This window comes from Trachemys scripta, chromosome 3, assembly GCF_013100865.1.
Source record: "Trachemys scripta elegans isolate TJP31775 chromosome 3, CAS_Tse_1.0, whole genome shotgun sequence".
NCBI classification, from domain to species: Eukaryota; Metazoa; Chordata; order Testudines; family Emydidae; genus Trachemys; species Trachemys scripta.
In genome coordinates this window covers 32,694,469-32,718,038 of record NC_048300.1, presented here as the reverse complement: position 1 = coordinate 32,718,038, position 23,570 = coordinate 32,694,469, and the positions used below count along the sequence as shown (strand labels likewise).

General features: G+C 42.6%; 1 protein-coding gene across 1 annotated transcript; it reads right to left on the bottom strand.

The window, feature by feature from the left end:
- On the bottom strand, window positions 1-21,866 carry CALM2 (calmodulin 2). The gene is made up of 6 exons (XM_034764406.1): window positions 21,710-21,866; window positions 16,674-16,704; window positions 4,526-4,669; window positions 4,345-4,451; window positions 3,328-3,463; window positions 1-644 (listed from the first exon to the last, which is right to left on the bottom strand). The coding sequence occupies exons 1-6, from the start codon at window positions 21,710-21,712 to the stop codon at window positions 616-618; spliced, it is 450 nt and encodes a 149-aa protein (XP_034620297.1). The 5' UTR covers window positions 21,713-21,866; the 3' UTR covers window positions 1-615.
- Window positions 21,867-23,570: the final 1,704 nt, after the last annotated feature.

The window sequence follows — 23,570 nt, the reverse complement described above, 5'->3', positions numbered from 1 at the left end:
TATGGGTAAGTTGAAATTTTTTTTATTGGAAAACAAATATACAACTTGGAATGGATTTGAGGCAAATTGTGCCATAAGCAGATTCTTTTGAAAATAAGTGGCTAAAGAAAAGTTTAAAAAGCATAGTAATAGGAGAAAATGTTTTTCCGGTACAGGACCAGTAGTACAAAAAAATAGTGTACGAGTACCTGGATAATACACCCGTTTTGCAATAGTGCAACTTTTAAGTTTCATATTGTTAACTATCAATAGTCCACGCAGAGTTAAGGCTCCACATTTCAACAACATGCTAAGTTTCCTAAAGAAAGCTACTTTAACAGGCATAACCAAGATGTTCCCTCATTTGATCAACTCCAACTAACTTTAGATGTGCAGAAGGGCTTAAATATCCAGAGTAAGCCACATGCAACATTTGTAACTTTGATCAATTTTCCAAAAAATTATCAGAACAATGACAGTAAGATAAAGGGAGAAAAACATAGAGGAATGGAATTCTAATTGCTATACATGCATATTCTTTTGACAGTAAGGGAAAAACCTTTTACAGATAAGTTACAAACAGAAGGCAAATAAACAATTTTGTACAAGAAATTTAACACATTCTGTACAATCTCTTCACTTTGCTGTCATCATTTGTACAAACTCTGCAAAGGAAAAGAAAGTTGTATTAGTATTTTACAAATTAAGTTCTTATGCAATTAGACTACAGGCTCTCAGAACAGAAAGGAATCACCCTCTCTACAAATGGTAAGGATTACTGTATTTACAGAGCTACTGTGCTAGTGAATGTTTGAGATGACTCTTGCAGGAAGAGGTTTGAAGTTATGCTATCTTCTCCAGCACTCTATTCCAGAAGAACCCTGTGACCGGCATATCAGCATGTCATTTGCTGGAGTTTTAGTTCTAAACTTACTAGGGGTCAGCTTGTCCCACAAAACATAAGGGACATTTGTGGTATTGAGTCCCATAATGTTTTGGGGCCTTATCTTACACTTCATACTAGAGTTAGGAAATAATGTTTCTAGCAGACCTCTAGAAGGCCATAATTAAGTTTTCAGAAGGTTTCTTTGACATATCTTTAGCAAATGCTTAGCAGCTGCAGATATTTGTCGGCTTTGAAGAGACTTCCACTCTGTACAATACTATTTCCCTTCATTTTACTATTTTACCTGGCCTGCTTTAACTACTGGGCAAAGGCTGCATTACCAGTCACTTTCATAGGAGAGGGAAAGTTAACTGCCATGAAATACAAAATTGAAATAACTAGCTTTTGTTTATTGTGTTTGCACAGAAGAGGCTGCAATATGAACCAATGAAGCAATTGATGGTTTAGGGGTGACTTGATTACAGTCTAAATATCTACATCAAGAGCCCATTAACAACTATTTTGTTCACCAATACAGCAGAGAAAGATAACAATCCAATGGCTGAAAGTTGACACTAGAGAAATTCATACTGGAAATAAGGTGCACTTTTTGACAGTAAAGGTCATGATGGAGAATCCATCACTGAATTTTTAAATCCAGATTGAATGCTTTTCCTAAAAATACGCTCTAGGAATTATTTTGGGGAATTTCTATGGCATGTGTTACACAGGAGGTCAGAATACACCACCACAATAGTCCCTCCTGACCTTAGAATCTATGAATCTGGGTTTCATTGACCTAGGGCTAAGCATGCTGATGGGGTGGAGTTTGAGGGCATCTGAAGACATTAACTGGCATGCTCTTGGGGGCATTGACTAGCCACTGAGCAGCACAGGGAGAAGGAGCCACAAAGACTGCTGGAAGAAAGGGGACCTGCTCTCTCAAATGAGCAGCACACTTCTCTTTTGGTAGGGGAGGGAAGAATGGCAGGAGAGGTGGAACAGGATAGCAGTCCTTAATTGCATGCGCTTTCTTCATACTCTGGTCTAATTTCCCTGTTTTAGCTTCAAGGTAGGGGACTAGCCATTCATAAGGGGGAAGAAAAGAAAAGAAAATTACTAAAATAGAGCTCTCAGGGTTTAGATTTTATGTATGCAGTGATACATGACTTATTTGGTCCTGGCCATTGAAGTGTGCTTAATGTTAGTTGCCCTCTAAAAATTTGCCTTTTTGCTTCAGGAAAAAGTGGAACCTTTTCTGTGAAAAAGGTCTCAGATGTAGAGAGTAAAAGGACTAGTGCTAGACTTAGCCAGTTATTTCCATTTTGACAATCTATAGGATTGATAGTGTACAGAGTTATAGAAACAAGCAACTAATTGCTAGAAATCTAAATGGTTGTTTGCTTACCCTCTTACTGCCATATAAATTGGAGTAGCAACTTTGGTCCCATTAACAGCAAGTCTAATTAAATGGCTTCTCACTCCAAAGCCAAAGCTTACAAAGGTAAAGATATACAGAAAGGTGGGTAATCTTAGCTGACTAAAAATATTAAGGACTGTTACAGCTGAAGGATTTGATTCCTTTTTAGGTATCCATGAAGACTCCCTTGGTTGCCCTAGAGTTGAACTAGGAATTATCTGTGGACATGAGATCAACTAGGGTCCTTACAATATGTATAGTTCCCAAGGATAAAATGAAATCTTAACACTATCTAGCTTCATTCCAAACAATAGTACCTCTTCGGCACTATGAACAGATGTGATCAAGCACTCACATTTAAAATTTTCATGGATTTAAAACAAACAAACAGTCTCAGGATACCAGTGAGTAAGGAACACAAACTTGGTATAAGTAGGTCACTGCTGTACTATTTCACATGAAATACTTTATATATTTGTTAAGTCTAGAGTTCTTTAGACTACTGGATTTAAGGGATTTTCTCCTCCTGCCAAGTTAGTCTAAGATTTAACTCCTGACAGATTTCAACAGACTAGATTTCCTAGTATGGTTTTTCTATTAATAGCTTTAATTGGGGCAGAGCTGAAATGCAATATATGTACAGCCACTCATCTCCTCATTCTGTACAACACTGTACTGGAAGGAGCTACTGGTTCTGGTTGAGTTAGTTTTGGGAAGGATTTTATGACACTGCATTAGCCACCTGAATTTAACCGGTCTGTATAACTGTTCCACTGCCATCCTTCATCTCTAGAAGCAAAATCAGTAAACTGGTATCTATAATTGGGAGCCAAAGAATCACTTATGAAGCTATTTAAGAAGTTGGAGTGATTTAAATTGTACCAAATATATACAGGAGACATTTCCCACATAAACGTAAATTCTTATAATCTGGTGTAGCTGAATGAAGCTTGACTTCAGTTGAACACTTCAGATCATCCTTATCCACCAAGTAGCTCCTCAGACCAGAAAACAAGAATCCATTGTTTCTAGTGAAATTTACCTTCATAGTTTACTTGACCATCACCATCAATGTCTGCTTCCCTAATCATCTCATCAACTTCTTCATCTGTTAGCTTCTCTCCAAGATTTGTCATCACATGGCGAAGTTCTGCAGCACTAATATACCCATTTCCATCCTAAAGAAACAAGTTTAAAACAGTTTCAAGAGAATTTCAGTGTAAACCAAATAACCTCTGAAATTACTCTACATACAGTACTTCTGGACAAAATTTAGGAGCTTCTCTAGAACAGAAGAGTTGCTAATTGCTCTCCCCATCACATCACCACTTCCAGAGGGCAAGTGACCATGTCAGATTTGTTTTCAGTAGTATCTCAGTAATTCATAACTAAATGCAGAGCCAATAAATTAACTGTACAACTGACTTAATATGCATATATCAGCTATACCATTCAAGAAAATTTAAGTGGTCTGGTTTGATATTTCCTCTATAAACAATTATGTACACGCAAGAAGTTGTTGCAGTTCTCAACCCTACTTTGATATCGTACATTTGCAAGTATGAGGAACAAGCCATTGTTTGAATTTAAGCAGCTTTAGTGCAGCCAAAGTGTTTAGTACTGCTGAGAGCCTGTAAATGTATGGATGCTGTATTTCCAGCTTTAACAAGTATGTGGACCATTTAGATAGGCACTCAAATGCCTTACTGAAAGATCTCCTGAAATGTGACTACTGCGTGAAACGCCTGAAAGGGATCTCCACGTAGACATTAAGTGTTGTAACATGCCTCCCAATGAGGTTTACGATTTCACAGCCACCCCAAATAGGAGACGTACTTTCCCACTGACTAGCACCTAAAATACGTCCAGGCCTTCTATTTGTTACATGAAAGGATCATCCGAAGTCCAACAATAGTGGCAATTAGTGACTAGGTATGATCTTACTATTGTATAAAGGATTTCTAGACTAGTCATTTGGGATTTAGTGGCAAGAGTTATTTGAAATCTGTTTTATTCAATCCCTCAACTAACTTGCAAACCTTATATGATACTTTAGTACCTTATCAAACACACGGAATGCTTCTCTAATTTCTTCTTCACTGTCTGTATCTTTCATTTTTCTTGCCATCATTGTCAGAAATTCTGGAAAGTCAATTGTGCCATTGCCTGCAAGAGAATTCTGTTATTAGTAACACATTTAAGAAGCTTATTTTCAACAAATTGCTTTTTAGAAAGCTTACCATCAGCATCTACTTCGTTGATCATATCCTGTAACTCAGCTTCTGTTGGGTTTTGACCAAGTGACCTCATCACTGTCCCCAATTCCTTTGTTGTTATAGTACCATCACCATCCTTGTCAAATAGTGAAAAGGCTTCTTTGAATTCTGTTTGACAAGACAAGAGATTAGGCGTTTTAATAATCAAAGTCTAAAAATGTATCACCTGTGATCAATTATAAACATTTACGGTTTCCTGTTTTAGATTACAGGTTATTGGTTATTTCAGGAACTGAATTTAGTTTTCTAGAATATTGAATCTAGAGCCCTTGCTTTGAAGGAAAATTACCCGAGGGCATTCTGTGCCAAAATAATTAAGTTCTGCAAATTGTGTTAAATGTGGAGGGCTCCAGCATGGCATAGGGAGCAAAGGCCACTGGCTGCACAGAGGTGGAAGATCAATCTGCAGCTCCCCCCGGGACACTGATTCAGCAGTGAGGCTGCACCCAACACTGACAGCACAAGGACCAGGCCTGCCCCAGAAACACCCCAGGGACCTGCTCCTCCATGCTAGGTGCAGGCAGGCTTGCTCAGTCTGGCAGGGTCCAAATATGGAGGGGCTTAGTGTGGGGGGAGCCAGGAATGGGTTGAGAGGGTTCTGCGTGGAGCTAGCTGGGTGCAGGCACCTCAGTGGGGGATCCAGGTGTGGGGCAATCTGGCTGCACAGGGGCTTGTTAGGAGGGTTCTGGGTGCAATGTTAATGAGATGCTGCGAGGGTCCAGGTAAAGATTGTTGGAGCTTAGCGGGGGGAGGGGTGTGTGTGTGTGTTCCAGATGCTGGGGGAATGAGGGTGGGATCCAGGTGCAGCTGGTTGGGCTCATTGGGGTGGGGATCCAGGTACAGGGGGAATGGGACTCATGGGGTGGGAGGGGTCTGGATCCGGCAGAGTGAGGCTCTGCAGAAGGGTCTGGGTCTGAGGGGGTTTGGCTGCACAAGGATTGGGCGGAAGGGGGAGCAGCTCCCTGTACAGTGATCCCTCCACAGCTGAGGAGGGATGTGTGCGGGGGACATTTCTCTGCAGGGGGCAGCAAAGAAATCTGTGAGGGGACAAATTCTGCATGTGTGCAGTGGTGCAGAATTCCCCCAGGAATAGAAAATCTCCCAGCAGAGTCTTTGGGTCTACCAGGCTTATCTACAGAACAATTCAATTACAGTTTGAAGGAGAGCATAGTAAGTTTAAGAAAAGCTCTTAAATATTTGCTGGAGTGAATTCCACCTAGAACTGGAAACCCTAAATGTAATTCAATCCTTTCATGCATAAAAATGGAGAGGCCATCTATCAGTACCTAGTGAGCTTTCTCCCTAACTGAAGGAGTTGTGTTTAAGAAATGTGCCTATTTTTCTAATATGAAAAGGTTAGCCATAGATTAAAGTTTAGTATTAGAACTAGTAACAGTCAAAATTAAACAATTTCTATGGAAATTTCAGTTTTCCAATTTGTTTTGATTAGCCCTAGCATTAGTGTATTCTATACTCCATCTTAGAGAATTTAAAGTAGAGCCATCCAGAAATTGGCTACTTCTGCTGATCTAAAGGAAGCATGCTTGACATGAATAAAACCATTTGAGTCTACTTGCAAAACCTCTGCAAGTAGACATGCAGCTTGATTTTAACTGGTAAGTCCTGTTACATAAGATACTTGAAAGCAGTAGGTTCAAGCCATCTCTTACGATGAGAAGCCAGAAGAGCTTCAGGTACTTATGGCTAACTCAAAAACAAGTCACCTGAGTTTTAACTCAAATGCAAGTCAATGAAATATTCTAAAAATGAAAATGCATCATGATGCAATCAAAAGGAAGGTGGCCACCTAAAATCAGGACATTCTTGCTGGAATATTTAACATTTGACTTTGGTCAAATAGATGGTCAGCTGACATTATTTGATCCACTTGACAAACTTAACCAAGCAAGGCCATGTTTAAGACTTGTGACTATCAGCACCGTAAGTCACTAAACCACAGGAACAATTTGAAAACAGAATAGACTTGGAACAAAAGATTGAGACTTCATTAGCAGCTTTTTCATATACTACTGTAGATGAAACATTAATACTTTTGTACATTACTAAAGTAGGTAGTTACAGCTATTTCAGTCACAATATCCTAGACAAAAGTAGCTTTTGAACAGCAACCTTTCCTCCTTAAGGGAAAGGAACTCAGAAGTATTTGGCTCTTGTACAATTGTAGAATAGTTACAGCTCAATTTGAGGGCTCAGTTGCATTTTATTCTTCACTAGAAATAGTATTCAATCCACTCAGGTGGTTAAGTGCAATTGTGAGCATTTCCAGTAGGTATTAATTTGCTTCAGTTCTAGCCCTGCTCAAAGTAAGCATTCAAAGCCCTAAGAAACTGTGATTAAGGATCAGTTTAGAGATGAGTGCCTCACTGCTACCTACTGTACCAGAGACACCTGCAAGTACTCCCAAATACCAAGTACATTCCCCAAGGAAGGTTAGTACAGTAACTCTTCACTTAACATTGTAGTTATGTTCCTGAAAAATGCGACTTTGAGCAAAATGATGTTAAGCAACTCCAATTTCTCCATAAGAATTCATGTAAATGGAGGGGTTAGGTCCAGGGAATTTTTTTTTTTTTGGCTAGACAAAAGGCATTATATACTTTTTACACAAGCAATTTAATACATGTAATAAAGAAGCTGGCAGACCCCTACAACACCCCAATGCCTCCCGCCCGCTGGCGGATCCCACGGATCAGTGCCTTCCCCTTAAACTCCCCGCCTCCTGCCCATGGCAATCAGCTGTCTTGCGGCATTCAGGAGGCTGAGGAAGGAGCGAGGATGCGGCACACAGCCTCCCCCCTCCCTCCCCTGCCTCCTGAATGCCACAAACCAGCTGACTGCTGTGACAGGAGGCAAGGGGAGCAGGGGGGAAGGCACTGATTTGCAGGTGGGCAGGAGGCACTGGGGTGGGGGTGTAGGGGAGCTGATAGGGGGCTACCAGCTGTGGACAAAGCAGGCAGCCAAACAATGTTATAGTGGAGCACTGCACAACTTTAAATGAGTATATTCTGTAATAGAGGAGGGACGTAACATCGAAACAATGTTAAGCAAGAGGACGTTAAGTGGGGAGTTACTGTACAAGAAACACTGTTTGGCTGTACAATCCAGTAACAAAGCGGTTTGAGTCCATACCAAAAACATCTACCTTTGGCAACAGGCACCTAATTTAAACTTAAAAGTAAGGTTTGACTACTAATTTACATTTTCTTTGCATGAAGCTGGTTTGAGCCTTAATGACTAAAATATTCTGAAAATTCTGCTAGCTAAGCGCAAGGCAGGCCACCTCTCCAAGAGGCAGTAGCTAGGTGAACAGGAAAGTTCAAAGTTCTCCTGTCAAGCAAGCTCTGTCCACAACAGGTGTTAAGTCAGTTTAACAGTGTCATTCAGGGGTGTGGATTTTTCCTAAGCTTCTCAACAGTAAGTATTCAAAAAAACTCCACACCCACCTCCAGGAGGGGCATAGCTCCCAGCACTGGTGCACTGTCTACATTGGCACTTTACAGCGCTGAAACTTGTGGGCTCAGCAGGGGGCGGGTGTCTCACACCCCAAGTGAAAAAGTTGCAGCACTGTAAATTGCCAGTGTAGACAAGCCCTAAGACTCTCATGTTGTATGCTGAATATCCCAAGACAGTAGTTCTCAACCAGGGGTACATGTACACAAAGGTCTTCCAGAGGGCTCATCAACTCATCTAGATATTTGCCTAGTTTTACTACAGGCTATATAAAAAGCACTAGCAAAGTCAATAAAAAACTAAAATTTCATACAATTTTTATACTATATAGAGCAGTATAAACACTAAAATGGAAGTACAATATGTATATTCCCATTGATTTTATAATATGGTAAAAATGAGAAATCAACAAGTAATAGTGTGCTATGACATTTTTATGTCTGATTTTGTAAGCAAGTCATTTAAGAGAGGTATGTTTAAACTTGGGGTATGCAAGACAAATCAGACTCCTGAAAGGGTTACAGTAGTCTGGAAAGGTTGAGAACCACTGTCCCAAGGCACTTTAACAAAAGCATGAATTTAACTTCTATTGAAGTGAGCACAGGCACATGTTAACAGAAAAAGATCAGAAGTGCACTATAACAGGGGTTCTCAACCTCTCTTTTTCTGAGCCACCACTCAAAACTCAATGGCCCAGCTGTGCCCCAACAACTTTTTTTCTGCATATAAAAGCCAGAGCTAGCATTAGGGGGTACAAGCAAGGCTACTGCCCAGGGCCCCACACCACAGGGGCCCCTGCAAAGCTGTTGCTCAGGCTTCGACTTCAGCCCCAGGCCCCCAGGTGACAGGGTTCTGGGCCCCAGGCTTCAGCACTGCATGGCAGGGCTTTGGCTTTCTGCCCTGGGCTCCAGTGAATCTAACATTGACCCTGCTTGGTGGACCCCGTGAAACCTGTTTGCAGCCCACCAGAGGGCCCTGGACCCCTGGTTGAAAGCCACTGCACTATATCACCAGTTTGCAACTCAACATTTATTTTACATGCAGCTACCTGTTAGCATGCTCCACAAGAGTTACAGTTAAGTCATTCCCTGTGAAAAGGGACACTCCCACCTCCATTACAGCAATGAGAAAGTCTAGGAAATAGGCTTTAACATGTTCAGGGTCCTGTGGATCAATAGTGGGGAGAGTAAATTCCAGTGTTCTGACAACTATTGCTGTATCTATCACAATGAAACATATGAAAGCGTTTGAAGCCAGGGTAATCCCTCTATAGATCAAAGGTATATAAAACACTCTACAGAAAACAGTGCTAAGTGGGCAACTATATTCTGTACCAGCTGAAGTTTCCAAATGGTCTTCAGGAGTAGCCTCAAGTAAAGGACATTGAAATAGGTCAATTTGGAGGTGACAAAGCCATGGCTAACTGTGACAAGAGCTGCATCACAGAGAGAAGATAGACTCCTGGCCAAGTCTCATACAAGAAAACACATTCTTGGCCAATACAGCTACCTTGACTTCTGGAGGCACCTGTGGACCTCACATTGCCAACTCATGATTTTGTCATTGGTCTCATGATTACTCCAGGAGCTGTGGATATTTGATGATTTCAGCCCTCATTCTTAAAAGAAACTTTCTAGCCCTCGTGGCTGTGGAGAGTTTCAAAATGTGACCCCAGTGCATCCTAATGGATCAAAAAGCAGAAGGCAAATAAAAAGAACACCAAATCTATTATTTTTAGATAACTATGCTTTTTGATAAGCCTGACTCAGGCTCAAAAATCCTGACTCATGATTTTTCTATCTACTTGAGTAATAAAAGTCAGACTTCATCAAAAAGTCAGTATCTCCTTAGTCATTTTCTATTAGATTAGCTGAATGGAGGGTAATGCTAATGATTATATCCACGCTAACACTAATCCAAGTGAACTCATCTAGACCCCAGTGCCAGCCTGACACAGAGGCAAGCCATTTGTGGTCCAAAAATGGTACAGATGGTCATCTACACATTAGAGCACTGTAGCACACAAGTATGGTAGTGCCTTTCAGCCTTGTGGTACCCACAGTGATCACCCAGTAGAATCTTCTTCATACTCAAATTGCAGGCATTCCAGGGCCACTCTGGCTATCCTTGCCAATGTCCACAAGTGTCAATCTCTTGTGTTCAACAATATAAAAAACAGCTGATAAGTGAGAGACTGTGCACTCAGCTATATTGATGTTGACCAAGAGATGAGAGCAGTCTATCATACCCAGGCTAAAAACATGACTGGCTCGGTTAAAGAAGCTTAGATTCTCCAGGTGTTGACCAGGTACAGGTATCACTTTCTCAGTCTTCCCCGAAACAGAAAGTAGGCTTGGCAAGCTGGTCAACTGACCAGTCAAATATTCCAGCAAGAATGCCTTGACGTAGACAGTGGCCTATGCTTTGGATGGCACCATGATGCAATCTGTTAGCAAGCCTATTTAAGTGTCCTGATCTCTCATTTCACTACATGCTAATGACATCTGTTCAAAAATGAACTAACTGAAAGTTAAGTATCTTGATTGTTCTAGATTTGACCCAAACATTGCATGTGGGCCTGGCATACAAATATATACAAATGTACATGGATGTTTACAAAGCACATTAACAAGTTAAGACAGTTCCTGCCCTGAAGATCTTGCAATTTAAACTAGATAAACATACAGACGTTAACTCAGAAGGGAGTGGAAAGGGTTTACAATCATAAAGGGCCTATCTATGCTTAAAACGCTATAACAGTGCAGCTGAGATGCTACAGTGCTTCAGTGTACAACAGAGGTTCCTCAACTGTGAGATGCGCCCCTCTAGATGGGTGAGGAGGAATGTTCGGGGGAGTGCAGCAGGCCAAGCCAGGCCAGGGAATGCCACCCAGCCCTGCCCCACCTTTAGCTCTGCTCCTGACTGCATGCCAGATGTCCCCAGCTTTGATACAGCTCTGCACTTGGTCGGTGGCCCGGCTGCCAGTCCCCACTGTGGCCCACCCACAGCCACCAACCCCAACTGTGCCCCACATGCAGCTCAGGCCCCTAGCTGCCTTACCCCAACCCCTACCTCAGCCTGCTCCTAGCCCTAACCCCAAAATGGGGTGGTGGGGGAAGAGGGGAAGGGGCACGACCCTCAAAAGTTTGGAGACCACTGGTATAGACATCCTACACCAGCAGGAGGTGTTTTCCCATTGACGTAGGTAGTGCACTTGAGAGGCTGTAGGTAGGTCAATGGAAGAATTTTGTTGCCCTAGTGCTATCCACACTAGGGCCTTGGCTACACTCGCGGATTCACAGCGCTGCCGCGGCAGCGCTGTGAAGCGCAAGCGTAGTTGCACCGCCAGCGCTGCGAGAGCTCTCTCTCAGCACTGCAAATACTCCACCTCTCCGAGGGGAATAGCTTGCAGCGCTGCAAGCGAGCGCGCAGCACTGCAGGCGCTGATTACAGTGGTGCTTTACAGCGCTGCACTCCGGGGGGGGGGGGGGGGGGGGGGGGGGGGGGGGGGGCGGGGTGTTTTTTCACACCCCTGAACACAGCAAGTGCAGCACTGTGAATTGCCAGTGTAGCCAAGGCCTGTGTCACTTTTTGTTGACATAGATAAGTTGTCTGTCACTTATCTATGTCACTTAAGGGAGTGATATATCTGGGTTAATCTAATTTCCTAGTGCAGACCAACCTTAAGTCTTCTCCCCAACACAGAGAAAAGATGCACAGCATCAGGCTGCTTGAAGAGCTTCCCAACTCCTTATCTAGCATACAAGCATTTAAAAAGGACTATATAGATATGAGTTATTTAATTTCTTGTATAACTTCAGTTTTAAACATTCATATTTAAATACTAACCTAACACTGCAAAATGAGAGAATTGTTGTGTTCTTTAAGAGCTTCACTTCATTGTGTTTTTCATTTTCTATGCTAAAGGAACTCAGTCAAATAACTTATTTGTAATTAGGCTTAATAAGCCTATTGCAGACCATAAAGTCTTGCTCTGTTCCTATTCTAAGAAATTGTTAGTGATTTAAACTTTGACCATGAGACAATATTTGACCAATATTTGACTAGTCAACTGTCCAGTTTTTTTGGACAAATACTCAACTGAGGGAAACTAGCAAATCAGCTAGTTTATTGTTACAACAGCTTCCTGAGCCAATGCCTAATCATCTCAGAAGTACTAGTACCCTGTCCTCCTACTGGACAAAGAAGTGGTATCCTCCACTAATGGACCCATACACTGATCCACAAGGTATTCAGGTGCCTGATTCCTTGTTTTAGGCTCCATAAGACTCCCAAACTATATGCGCCTAAACTGACTAAGTTCTTGGGCTCAGAGTTCCCTATGGGATCTATTGACTGAGCATGTGCACGGCTGCCTCCCTCTAGGTGTCCAGATAACTAGCTCCTGCGAAAGCACCAGAGATTCAGTCACCTAAGCTGCATGCGGGGCCTAATCAAGTAGGCATACTCAGAGGCTCCCTACTGGAGCAGGTACCATGTAAAATCTGTACAGAGGAAAGGGTACCACCACCTCCAAGCTTTCTGCCTGAGGGAGTAATTGAATATGGTCTCGCACATATCAGGTCACTGTTCTAGCTACTGGCCTAAAAGAGAAGGTGGGCACTGCTACCACCTCCTCTGATGGTTGTGGGGAGTTAAGACATTTAGTTCCCTTTCATCTTCATTAGCAAAGAGATGCCTTCTGTAAATTGCAGCCCAAATTTAGATGGGCATCACCAAGAGAAGGATAGGGCTTAGAATAAATCCCTCTCACCACCATCTACTATTGGATAGTTTAGGCAGCTCTTCACCAACTTTGCTAGCTTTTAACTCCTGTTCTAAGGCACCTCTCTCCCCATTCATTGTAGAGGGAAGCCTAGGCATCTGAAATTCAGGCTTTGTGGACCTCAGTGTTTCTTTGATTGTCTAGGTGTTGCAACTCCCTTGGTTGATCTGGTCCCCAATATCTCCTTCCCAGATTGGGTCAGCCAAGAAAGATAGCTCCTGCTCAGAAGTGGTATGCTAGACAGGTAGACCAACTACTTCCAGAAATTAGTTAAGTTGGTGGCAGAAACTTTGAACAATTCTTGTTGTTGACCTCTTCCCCATCCTCACTGAAGAAGGCTGTGTACCTGTACAGGCTAATAATCCAATCTACATATCCTCCATGAAGCAGAAAGGTAACTTGTAGTACCAAGCAGTAACTTCAGCATAAATTAAGACTACATGGCTCCACCAAGCAGTTCAAAACTGGTAACAGTTCTACCAACTGTGACTTCAGATGCTTTAATAAAGAAAATAACTTTTCTAAACAGCCATGAAAAAGTTTCAAGCCTTCTCTATATCATTGTGAGACTAACCTCTGCCACTAACGCTATGTCTACACAGGCAATTGTCTTTCAGAGGGGTTGAACCTGCCCTCCCCCCTCCAAGACAAAAGTTTTGGGGTGACAAGTGCCTGTGTGAACAGCATGTTGTCGGCTGAAGCACTCTCCTGCCGACAACGTAAACGCTGCTCATTGTGGTGGAAGTTTTTTGTTGGCAGAAGAGCCAACAAAACAGTGGCTACACTGCACGACTTAACGTCACGGCTGTAGCAACATAGCCATGTTGCTAAAAGCTGTGTAGTGTAGCCATAGCTTAACTCTTCGGAAGCCTTCTTCCATTTATGTATTACTGGGACTTCAGGATTAAATGTGGGCATCACCACCAAGAATAAAAAGTTCTTGCCTAAAAGGGATCTGTCAATCTTCCAATGCCAAATCCAAGTCTCAACATTAGTATTAGTATTATTGGGTCTCAAGCCACCTGGTATATACCAGTTGTCAGTCTGAACACAGATGAAGACATTTGTTGAATAAGCTACCACTTAGTCACTTCTCAGACAAGTGACACTGTTTGAAGAACTCAAGCCCCTACTACCATCTCAGATGCACTGAAGTACGTTTACTACACAATGCAGTTACTAGTTGTATACCACACATTCAAAGTGTATCCCATATGTAACATTTTAGGAGACAAAATTGAAGTGTCAGGACCACAATTTCAATCCAGTTTTTATTTCCAGGCTGTGCATTCTCTTCCTTGAGAAGATCTCCATCGAATTTTACTATCTCAAGATCTAACAATGTGCTTAGACAGCCACACTTATGTACGGATAAGTTTCTCCATTTGGCTAGAGAACCTGCACTGGCTTTTCCACAACTGTTTGAGGATTTCATGCCCATGTAAAGAGTCTTTTCTTGCGTCAAATACATTTGTAAATGAATGCTGTAGTGTCATGAAAATACCAGTAACACCATATTTTCCCCATATTACTGCCTGCAAGAGAGCTGTCAAATGCATAAAACAAACACTAAAAGTGTACTCTCTCAGAAGACAGAATTTTCAAAGTTTGACTTCCTTGAAATGGACTAATGTGAATTTTCAGGATGAAACTAGACATCAAATGATGGAAAGATCCTAAACATCTCTAGATCCACTTTTTCTATCTTAGTGCACCAATAAAAGCTTGTCATGGACATGCATCCATAATCAAACCTGGCAGACAAAGTGATGTAAACTAAATGGATTATGTTATTTATATGCATTACAGAATCAGTAATTTAACACTTATGACTAGCATAACAGAACCTTAGACACGATCATGGCAAGGCCATAATTGACCTATTTTTCAAACTCTCTACTCCAATATGTAGGTGTCAAGTTGTCCTCCCCCCCACTTTTGGATTTCAAAGCCACCAGGCAGTCATTGCTGTCCAATCAAATCAACACAGGGCTGTCAACGTTTGCATTATCCCTGAAACAGTGTCAGATATTGAACTTCCTGTGTCCTCGCAGAGGTCACCAGTACAAAAACGACTACAGCCTGTAAGAGAGGACCACTAACACCGTAATTTAAGCAACCAGTAAAGAAGTCAAACAAAACTTGTCTACAACAGATGATCAGACAAATCACTAATCTTTAGCTATAAAACCTTAGAAAGTCAAAAGATATAAGCAGCTATCTATAAAGACCTGAGGCTGAATTAGATTGGTCTTACTGCCACAGTACCTATTCTACAAGTATTAGATAAACCTTAGACTTTGATTTCTAAGTCAGTTTAACTTCCAAAAATTAGCAAGAGTTTTCAGACTTCAGCATAAATACACAATACGGTCCCACTGCTCTTCAGTTTCGGAATTGTGCTCAAAACAAAATACTGAGAGAAGATACCCAAAGGTTTGAGAATATAAACTGTGCTAGGAAAGGGGTTACATGCATCCAAAATTTAATTTATCTGAATATGGAATTAATGCCTAGGAGTAATCTTAAACATGGGTACCAGTGATTTGTTTATATTTAGGACTCAGATAAGATTAGACTTCAATGTTTATTTTGAACACACAAACATATTTACCTCTAATTCTAATGCTATTTAAATATACTTTTAATAGCAGGAAAGTGCTTCAAGATTTATCAGGATCTACTGAAACAGTAGGCCCCATTCAAACTCAACCATTTTAACAAGATCTGCAACCTCTATAGCTAGATAACACAATATAGTAACAGACTAAGACTAAGTGAAATCTGAGTTAGTTCATCTTCTGCAAAAGCAGCAATAATCATTAAAGCCACTTGTCACCCCACCCACAAGTAGTCAATGTTTAACTCAGGATGTGGGGAAACTTAGTGCCTGGACCATACTTTTGAAATTCTTTATCCCACACCTCACTTCAAGAGTAACAGCATTAAGCAAGAAGTCTCCACATGTAACAACTCTGCTTTTTGCATAATAGTGTAGCTTCCCCAGTTAAAATATTACGCAAAAAGCAAATTAAAATATTAGTTCTTATGCTATCTTGAATTTGCAAATGAGCAACAAGTAGAAGGCAAATAAGACCAGTTAAGCAATTATTAGTAATAAGCAGAATTCTCAGAGTTCATGAATCTTATATTTGATGTTACAATAAGCACTGACAAAGCTTCAGGATGAACAATACCTAGTGCTTTACTTTTAGAGATGTACATACCTGCACTGACACTAAAGTTAACAATAATTTTGTAAAACATTTAAAGGAACAGTTAGTAAGTATTGAGCCAAAGTAATATTTAAACCAATTATTTAATATTTATAACAATTAAGGAATATGGTGCTCTACATTATATTGAGGCTGTCACAAAATAGGCCTAATTTAACAATGCAAAGTAGGACTGAAAGAACAGGCTTCCCCATAATTAAATAAAATACTATGGGGTCTGAACAGTTTTAAGGAGAGAATTATTATTCAGAATCTCAAAATTAGACAACTCATTTGCATCCAATATTATCTGAAGGGAAAGCCAAGCCTAAGTTTCACTTGCAAACTAAAGACAGCAACTTCTTGTTTGTATTTTCTATATTTAGAGACAGGGATGCTTGAACAATTTGTATAGTGAGGGTGCTGAGAGCCATTGAACCAAACTGTAAACCCTGTATATAATGGAAACCACTTCAAGCCAGGGTGTGGGGCAGCACCCCAGTTCTAGCACCTGTTTAGACATTTAACTCACTCATTAATTATGACTTGCCACATGAACTAAGATCAAATCAATTCAGTGAAACATCAAGTGTGGAGTTTTTGGGGTTTTTTTGGTTAGTTATAGCATCTCAAAACTCACCTGCAATCTGCTCTTCTGTCAGTTGATCAGCCTATAATAGAAAAAATAATGTTATATGCCAGCAAGTCAAGAATGAACAGAGAGTCACAAGTGAATATGCTTTTGCAAATAAGTATTCTTAGGTACCCGAGCCTCAGGGCTTACTTATTGCATTTCAATGTTCCAGCTTAGTCCTAAAGCTACAGAGCTGATTCAAAAAATAGTTTGCCGTTAACAAGTTACAATACACATCTTGATTACAACAGGACTAGTCACCAGCTTATTTCCTAGGTTGTTAAAATACCAGCTAGTAATGACCAAATACTGAACAGCGCTAATATAGAGCAGTTAACCTAGGTAAGAGCCTACAGCCAATTACTAGACTCCTGAGCCATCGGGTCCCCTCTAGACCATGTTTATAGGTATATCAGTATTATCTGTAGTGAAGACCTAGGAATTTAGGTCTCTATAAATTTAATAGGTAAGGTCTATCCATTGTTCTCTTCCAAGTTCCATGCTAGGTTCAGAAGCAGACTACTGTCTATTTTGAAGCGAATAATAAAGTCATCACTAAAACAAAACATTTCCTAAAACAAATTATCTTGATGTGGCCATTGAAAGATTCCTGCATGAAAGGCTGGTGATCAAATACCAAGCTTGTACTTGACAGTTACTAGTGATATTTGTATTCAAATAGTTACCAGATTTTTATCTGACAAGTTTGATTAAAACAGTCTTAAATTTTTTATTTTAATGCCTTTTGACTTTTGTCTTAGGCACCTCAATCTATTCTGCGATAGGTTTATAGGTATGCATCTTTAAACTCTATTAGTTTTAGTGTCGGGGCCCTACAGTTTGCCAGCAGCAAGGACAAACAGTGTCATTAAAGCCAATTTTAAATAAGTTCCCCTTTTGACAGAATGCAATGGTGTGAGGAGTTTAGTAAGTCTCTTTAATTTTCAAGTCTAGGTGACCTTTAAATAAGCTTCAGACATTTATTATCAGCATTCAGCTTAGGTTGTGCTGTTCCAACTTTAAGGAATTTTTCTAGAAATTTACCCATTAAAATTCCATTGACAGAAGATTAACCTAATAATCTACAGCTACTCTAAACACTTACTGATGTGTCAGGCTTGCAGTGTTCCATCTAATTTTTCCCACGCATGTGTGGAATGAATTTTGTTATGTGCACCAATATGGTGGTGTGTGACATCACCGTCATATTGGTACATGTAACAAAATTCATGTGGTGGGGCTGAGGAGTTCAGAGTGTGGGAGGGGGCTCAAGGGGTTGAGGTACAGGAGGGTGCTCCAGCAAGGAGAGAGGACTCCCTGCAGCAGCACCTGGGCTGGGCTGGGCGGAGGGGGAAGAAAAGAGGTGGGGGAAGAGGTGCCTCTCCCTGCCACAGGGCTGGGGCTGCAGAATAGGCACCCCTCCCCTGGCGGGTCCAGACCTGGCTGCCCCAGCTGCAGCAGAGTTGGGGTCGGGCCGCCTTGGCTGCAGCAGGATGGGGCTAGGCTCAGTTGGGCCCAGGGAGGGGTGCCCCTCCCCCAGCAGGTCCCCAGGTGAGTTCCCTGAGTGCCTGTGCAGCACTAAGAAGGCTGCTGTGCAGCCAGGCAGCTTAAAGGAGACTTAGCAGGCTTGTTTAAAAATTTTGAGATTTCAGCACTGATTCTCTTATCCCGATTTTTATTGTGACCACTCATTTAGTGATGTTGACCAAGCTAGTCTTAAAATTAAGAAATGGGAGGACAACTGCATGACATTACAGTTTAATGTTGCCATTATTCTTAAACTCATTTCACTTATGAGAACAGAGATCTTTGTCCACTCCATCTATCAATGGAAAAGGAATGAGTGAATTAAATAGGTAATTTACAGAAAGGAAAATGGGAAAGTTTCATGTATTCAATTTTTTATTTTGAAGAGTGACTATGGAAAAAGTACAACTGGAATATTCAGAAGTTGGTATAACCCCTTTTAATTCATGAATTTATTCATGAATTTGCCCAACGCTTCAGGAAAATTGGGCTATGATACACAGATTTTAGAGGGGAAGTGGACTATAAAGTGAATGGACAATGCAGTAATGACCACAGGAAAAAAAAAAAAAAAAAACCAAAAATAGCTGCTCATTGCATCCCTTAAGTTACCTGTGACCCATCCCACAGCACTGAATCAAGTCACACCACCTCAGTTTGGCAGAGTAACAGACATGTACACTATTTTGTGAGCTTCTCTAGCTACAGATGCAAAAAGCTAGACAGGCTCAACATCAGGTCCAGTTTTTTTAAACAAAAAGTGTATTAGACAAAATTTGGACAGATTCAGACAGTCATCCAATTCTTACATGGCATATTTTCAAACTCTAGTGCATTACTGTAGTGTCAGTCAAGTTCATAGAAAACATCCTTGCACAATTATAGCTGTCTGCCTTTAGAGTGTCATTCAAAGCACATACACTACAAAACAAGCAATACTTTCTCAGTTACATTTATAGCTCAAACAGACTGGAGCAGATGTACCACAGTTCTGTTAGATGATTTATACCCACTAAACACTCCACAAACCAGTTCTGGTTAAGTAGTGAGCATGTCACTCACTAGTAAACAACAAGTCAGTACCTGGGAGTTTCTAAATCCTATACACTGTTTACATATCCAGCTCATGTGCTGAGTGTTTCCCCCTCCCCTAATTTAAGATTCCCAAGTATTTCCTGCCTCTGAAAGTGACCCATGCAAATCATCCAATAGATCACTATCCAGAACATTTATCCTGCTTGTGGCAGTATTTGAAGTGGACATAAGTTTTGGAATAAGAGAGATGGTCTATTGAAGGTGTAGTCAGCAAGTCTGCTGCTATATGTCCCCACCAGCCATTACAGCAGAGGTTATGTCTTCAGCTCTGAAGCTGGAGTAGCAGCTACTGAAATAGTGCACTGCCACAGTTGCCTTAGGAAACTTCTCAGTGCATTAAGGCCAGTATATACAGACCTTAGGTTATTCACACCTTGCTGCAGGAACACCTGTTTACCCATCAGGTTGTTCTGAAGGCATGATCTGACCACTCTGCAAGGCTAGTTTCCTACCCACCATTGGTAACTGATAAGTCAAATTCTGCCTGAAAGCCTCCTCCACCTCTGACTTTTCTTCTAAAAATATCATCTTTTAAAGAAGATCATTGCTTAAGTTGATCTGTGTGACATGAGGATGATTTTTTGTTTGCAATCAAAAACCTTCAACTTCTCTAATATATTTCAATGCACCCACCCTCAAATATGTTGTTTCCTTAAAGTTTTGTTCAAGTTTACAAGCTAGTTGCGGTATCATTAGATTAAATCTTTTCTGTTAGGTTGCTGAACTGCAGCTCTAATACTGAGTGCCTATCTGTGGTCAGGTGATTAAAACAATAACTAGAGAGCTTAAAGCAAAGACCTACAGGACTAGTTCTACAGTGCAACTCCAGAACAGTGTATGCACCCCCTAGAGGTAGAACTGTGTAATAGTTAAGTCAAACCTTTTGACTATTCCCAGCAATAGCTACACAAGAGAACTAGCTATCCTGTGCAGACTTCAACAGTTTTAAGCTGGTTCCACAGCAGGCAGTGGAGGAGCCAAATCAGAACAAAGTTAAGCAAGCCACAGAAACAGATGCCACTGTATTCCAGAACCTAGCATTTAGGTGAAACACCTGTTAACTATAACCAGTGCTGACACAGTCATGCTGCTAGGAAGCACGGAATCAGCAACTAGATAGCTGGATTCATATGTAATTATGTATATATTGTCACAGTGTGGATTTGTGAGCAAAGCATTATGCACAGTTTAGTACATTCAATTTGAGTAATACTCTCTCACGAGTTTAACCAAGTTTGGTCTGTTGGTACTGACCACAGCCATACTGAAGATGCCACCATGTCCCCTGGTCACACCCATCTCTATATTAAGAACTTGCTTGACTCTTGCAAGCTAATCCAATTTTGGTTTGGTAGGAAAAACAGATACTAGCAAGACAAAGTAAGCATGAAATTCTTTCATTGCTATAATGAAAACCTATTTCTGATATACAGTATTTGTTCTGGTATTTATCCAGCTCATTTAGAGTAGTGGCATAATCTGGAGTCTTGTTAAACTAGCATCTTCCCCCACCAAAAGGGGCTACTACAGTTATATTGTAGCCAGCACCCTACTTTAGGGGGTGGCTTAAGAATCAAACTGATACTCTGAGAGCTGCTACTGACATAAGGACTCCTTCGCACGGTAAGCCTAATTTCCTTTAATGAGACGAGCAGTAATAGGCACTTGCTAGTATTGTTTTTTCTGATTAGGCAAAGTACTTCTCCCTGGACACCTCACCATCGCTACGGTAACTGTACCCAGGACACGCGCTCCTGAGCTTGTCCGGGACACGCTAAACGAACAGATGCTGGGGAGACAAGCCCACGGCCACCGAGAGGAGCGGCTGGGTGGAAGCCGTCACCGAAACGCAATGAAAACCCTTCGCCACGGGAAGAAAGAAGATTCCCGCTGAGAAGCCCCCGGCGAGCCCGCCCCGGAACCCTGCCCCAGCCCGGGGACAGATGGCGCGGGGAGGCAGCCCCTCCCCAGCGCCGCGGCAGCCGCAGGGCTCCGCGGGGCGCTGCGCTGCCAGCGCTCGGGGCCGGCTCCCCGCAACCCCGGCCACACAGGCTCCAGGGGAGCGAGATACGGCTAGTGCCACCGTTGCCGGCGCCCCCCACCCCAGGGGCCTCTTTCCACGAGAAACCGTTATGTGCCCCCCGCACCCCCCCAGCATCATGGCGCTCCCAGCCAACTGAACTGACAGTTTGAATTTTGAATCGGCACCGGCGCCACTCGCTCCGGGCGGGAAGGCCGGGCCGCGCGCGCGAGTCGCCTCCCACCCACGCACAGACCCCAGCACTGCCCCGCCGCCCCCTCTCTCTACTCCCGCCCCACCCCACCCGCCGCAGCCCGGCGAGCCGGCTTCTCCCCTCGCGGACCGGGACACGGAGCTAGTCCTAGGGGACCCGCAGCCCACCCCATCCCCACGCACTCACCATGGTGGCTCGGCCTGGCGGCGGGGGTGTACTAGCTCAAAATACTGTAGCTAACCACTCACTAACTAACTATCCACTCTGCGGCTCGGCTCGCCTCACAGTCACACTGAGCCCAACCCGCTGCCCAGCAGTGCCTCATAAACCTCCTCACTCCCCTCCAAGATCACTCCGCGCCCCACCCCCGTCGGTGAAGCAAAAACGAGATCCGGCTCTCCGCTCTCCTATCTACAAACCCTGCCCCCATCTCGAATCTGTACCCGCACTGTCCCCAGGCCCCAGCGGAGGAAAGCGTAGCGTCGGACACAGGAGAGCGGGAGGGTTCCTCTTGGAGGAACGGCGGGAGCAAGGGCGAGCGTGGCGCTACTTTTCCTGGCGGAGGAACATTTAGGAAAGTGTCTCTGAGGCAATGAACTAGAGAAGGAGGGCGCTGATTGGCGGGTTCGTACCTGCAATGCGTCACTTCGGACATGCACAGTCTGGGCTAGAAGCGACGCCCTCCCATTGCGCCGCCTGGGGGGCGGCGCTTAGAGCCTACAGTGGTTCCAGGGCTGGCGGCAGAGCGGGGTTTTGGGGAGGTCGTGGCACAGGCAGAGCAGGGCCAGCTGGGCTCTTCGTGACTGCATTGCGGCTCGGTCCCCGCCTCCCCGCTGCAGTTGCTATGACAGGAGGAGTCCCTACCTTCCCTACCCAGGGAGTCAGGCTGTAGCTGGTTGGGTAGGGTGCGTCAGGCCCATAGCTCCCTTCTCCCACGCGGGCCTCGCCTATGCATTGAACTTAGGTTGATCTAGAGACCTCATTGTGAAAAGTGTCATGCCCCGTGCAGTGTACTTAGGTCGACCTACACCGCGCAGCAGGGCGTGGATTTATTGCAAGGGGAAGACCTCTTTAGGTCTGTAGCAAGTGTCTATACTACAGTGTCATAACTGCAGCTGCGCTGCTGTTGGTGGGAATTCCAGAGAGTGAGTCTTGCAGTTACCCCCCTCCTACCCCTTTGAGATGAACGGAAACAGCTAGGTCTTGGAAGCAGTGTTTTAGACTTAGGCAAATGTTACTACATCCATTATGCTTGATTCACATACTCAGGCTTTTCACAACCATAAAGGCAAGAAACTTTTTTCCTAATGAAAAGGTTAGATTCTGATGTAATCACATGACTCCAAGGGCTATAGTGACTATGCTTTAATTTGGCTGGGAGTGTGGAGGAGGACACACAAAGTTAGACACTACAGTAGTAAAAATGTGGTGGATGGTATATATTAATGTTCCCATCCTTGTCACAACTGCCAGTGCCGGTGAGAGAGAACAATTTTTAAAAATTCTAGTATAAATACAGCCCTATGTGAACGAGAGAGAGTCTCCTTTACACTGTAGGCCAGAGGGGTTCTCCCACACAGAATACTCCAAAGAAGTTCTCTAATATGCACTGTGAAGTAGTGACAGCCCCTTCCCATCGTGACCAAAAGGGGCCCTCTCATAATCTAGAGAGTATCAGGGGGTAGCCGTGTTAGTCTGTATCTACAAAAACAACAAAGAGTCTGGTGGCACCTTAAAGACTAACAGATTTATTTGATTTATTTATTTATTAATCTAGAGACTTCACCTACAAAGTCATTCTGAAAAATTTCAGAGTAACAGCCGTGTTAGTCTGTATCCGCAAAAAGAAGAACAGGAGTACTCGTGGCACCTTAGAGACTAACAAATTTATTAGAGCATAAGCTTTCGTGGACTACAGCCCACTTCTTCGGATGCATATAGAATGGAACATATAATGAGGAGATATATATACACACATACAGAGAGCATAAACAGGTGGGAGTTGTCTTACCAACTCTGAGAGGCCAATTAATTAAGAGAAAAAAAA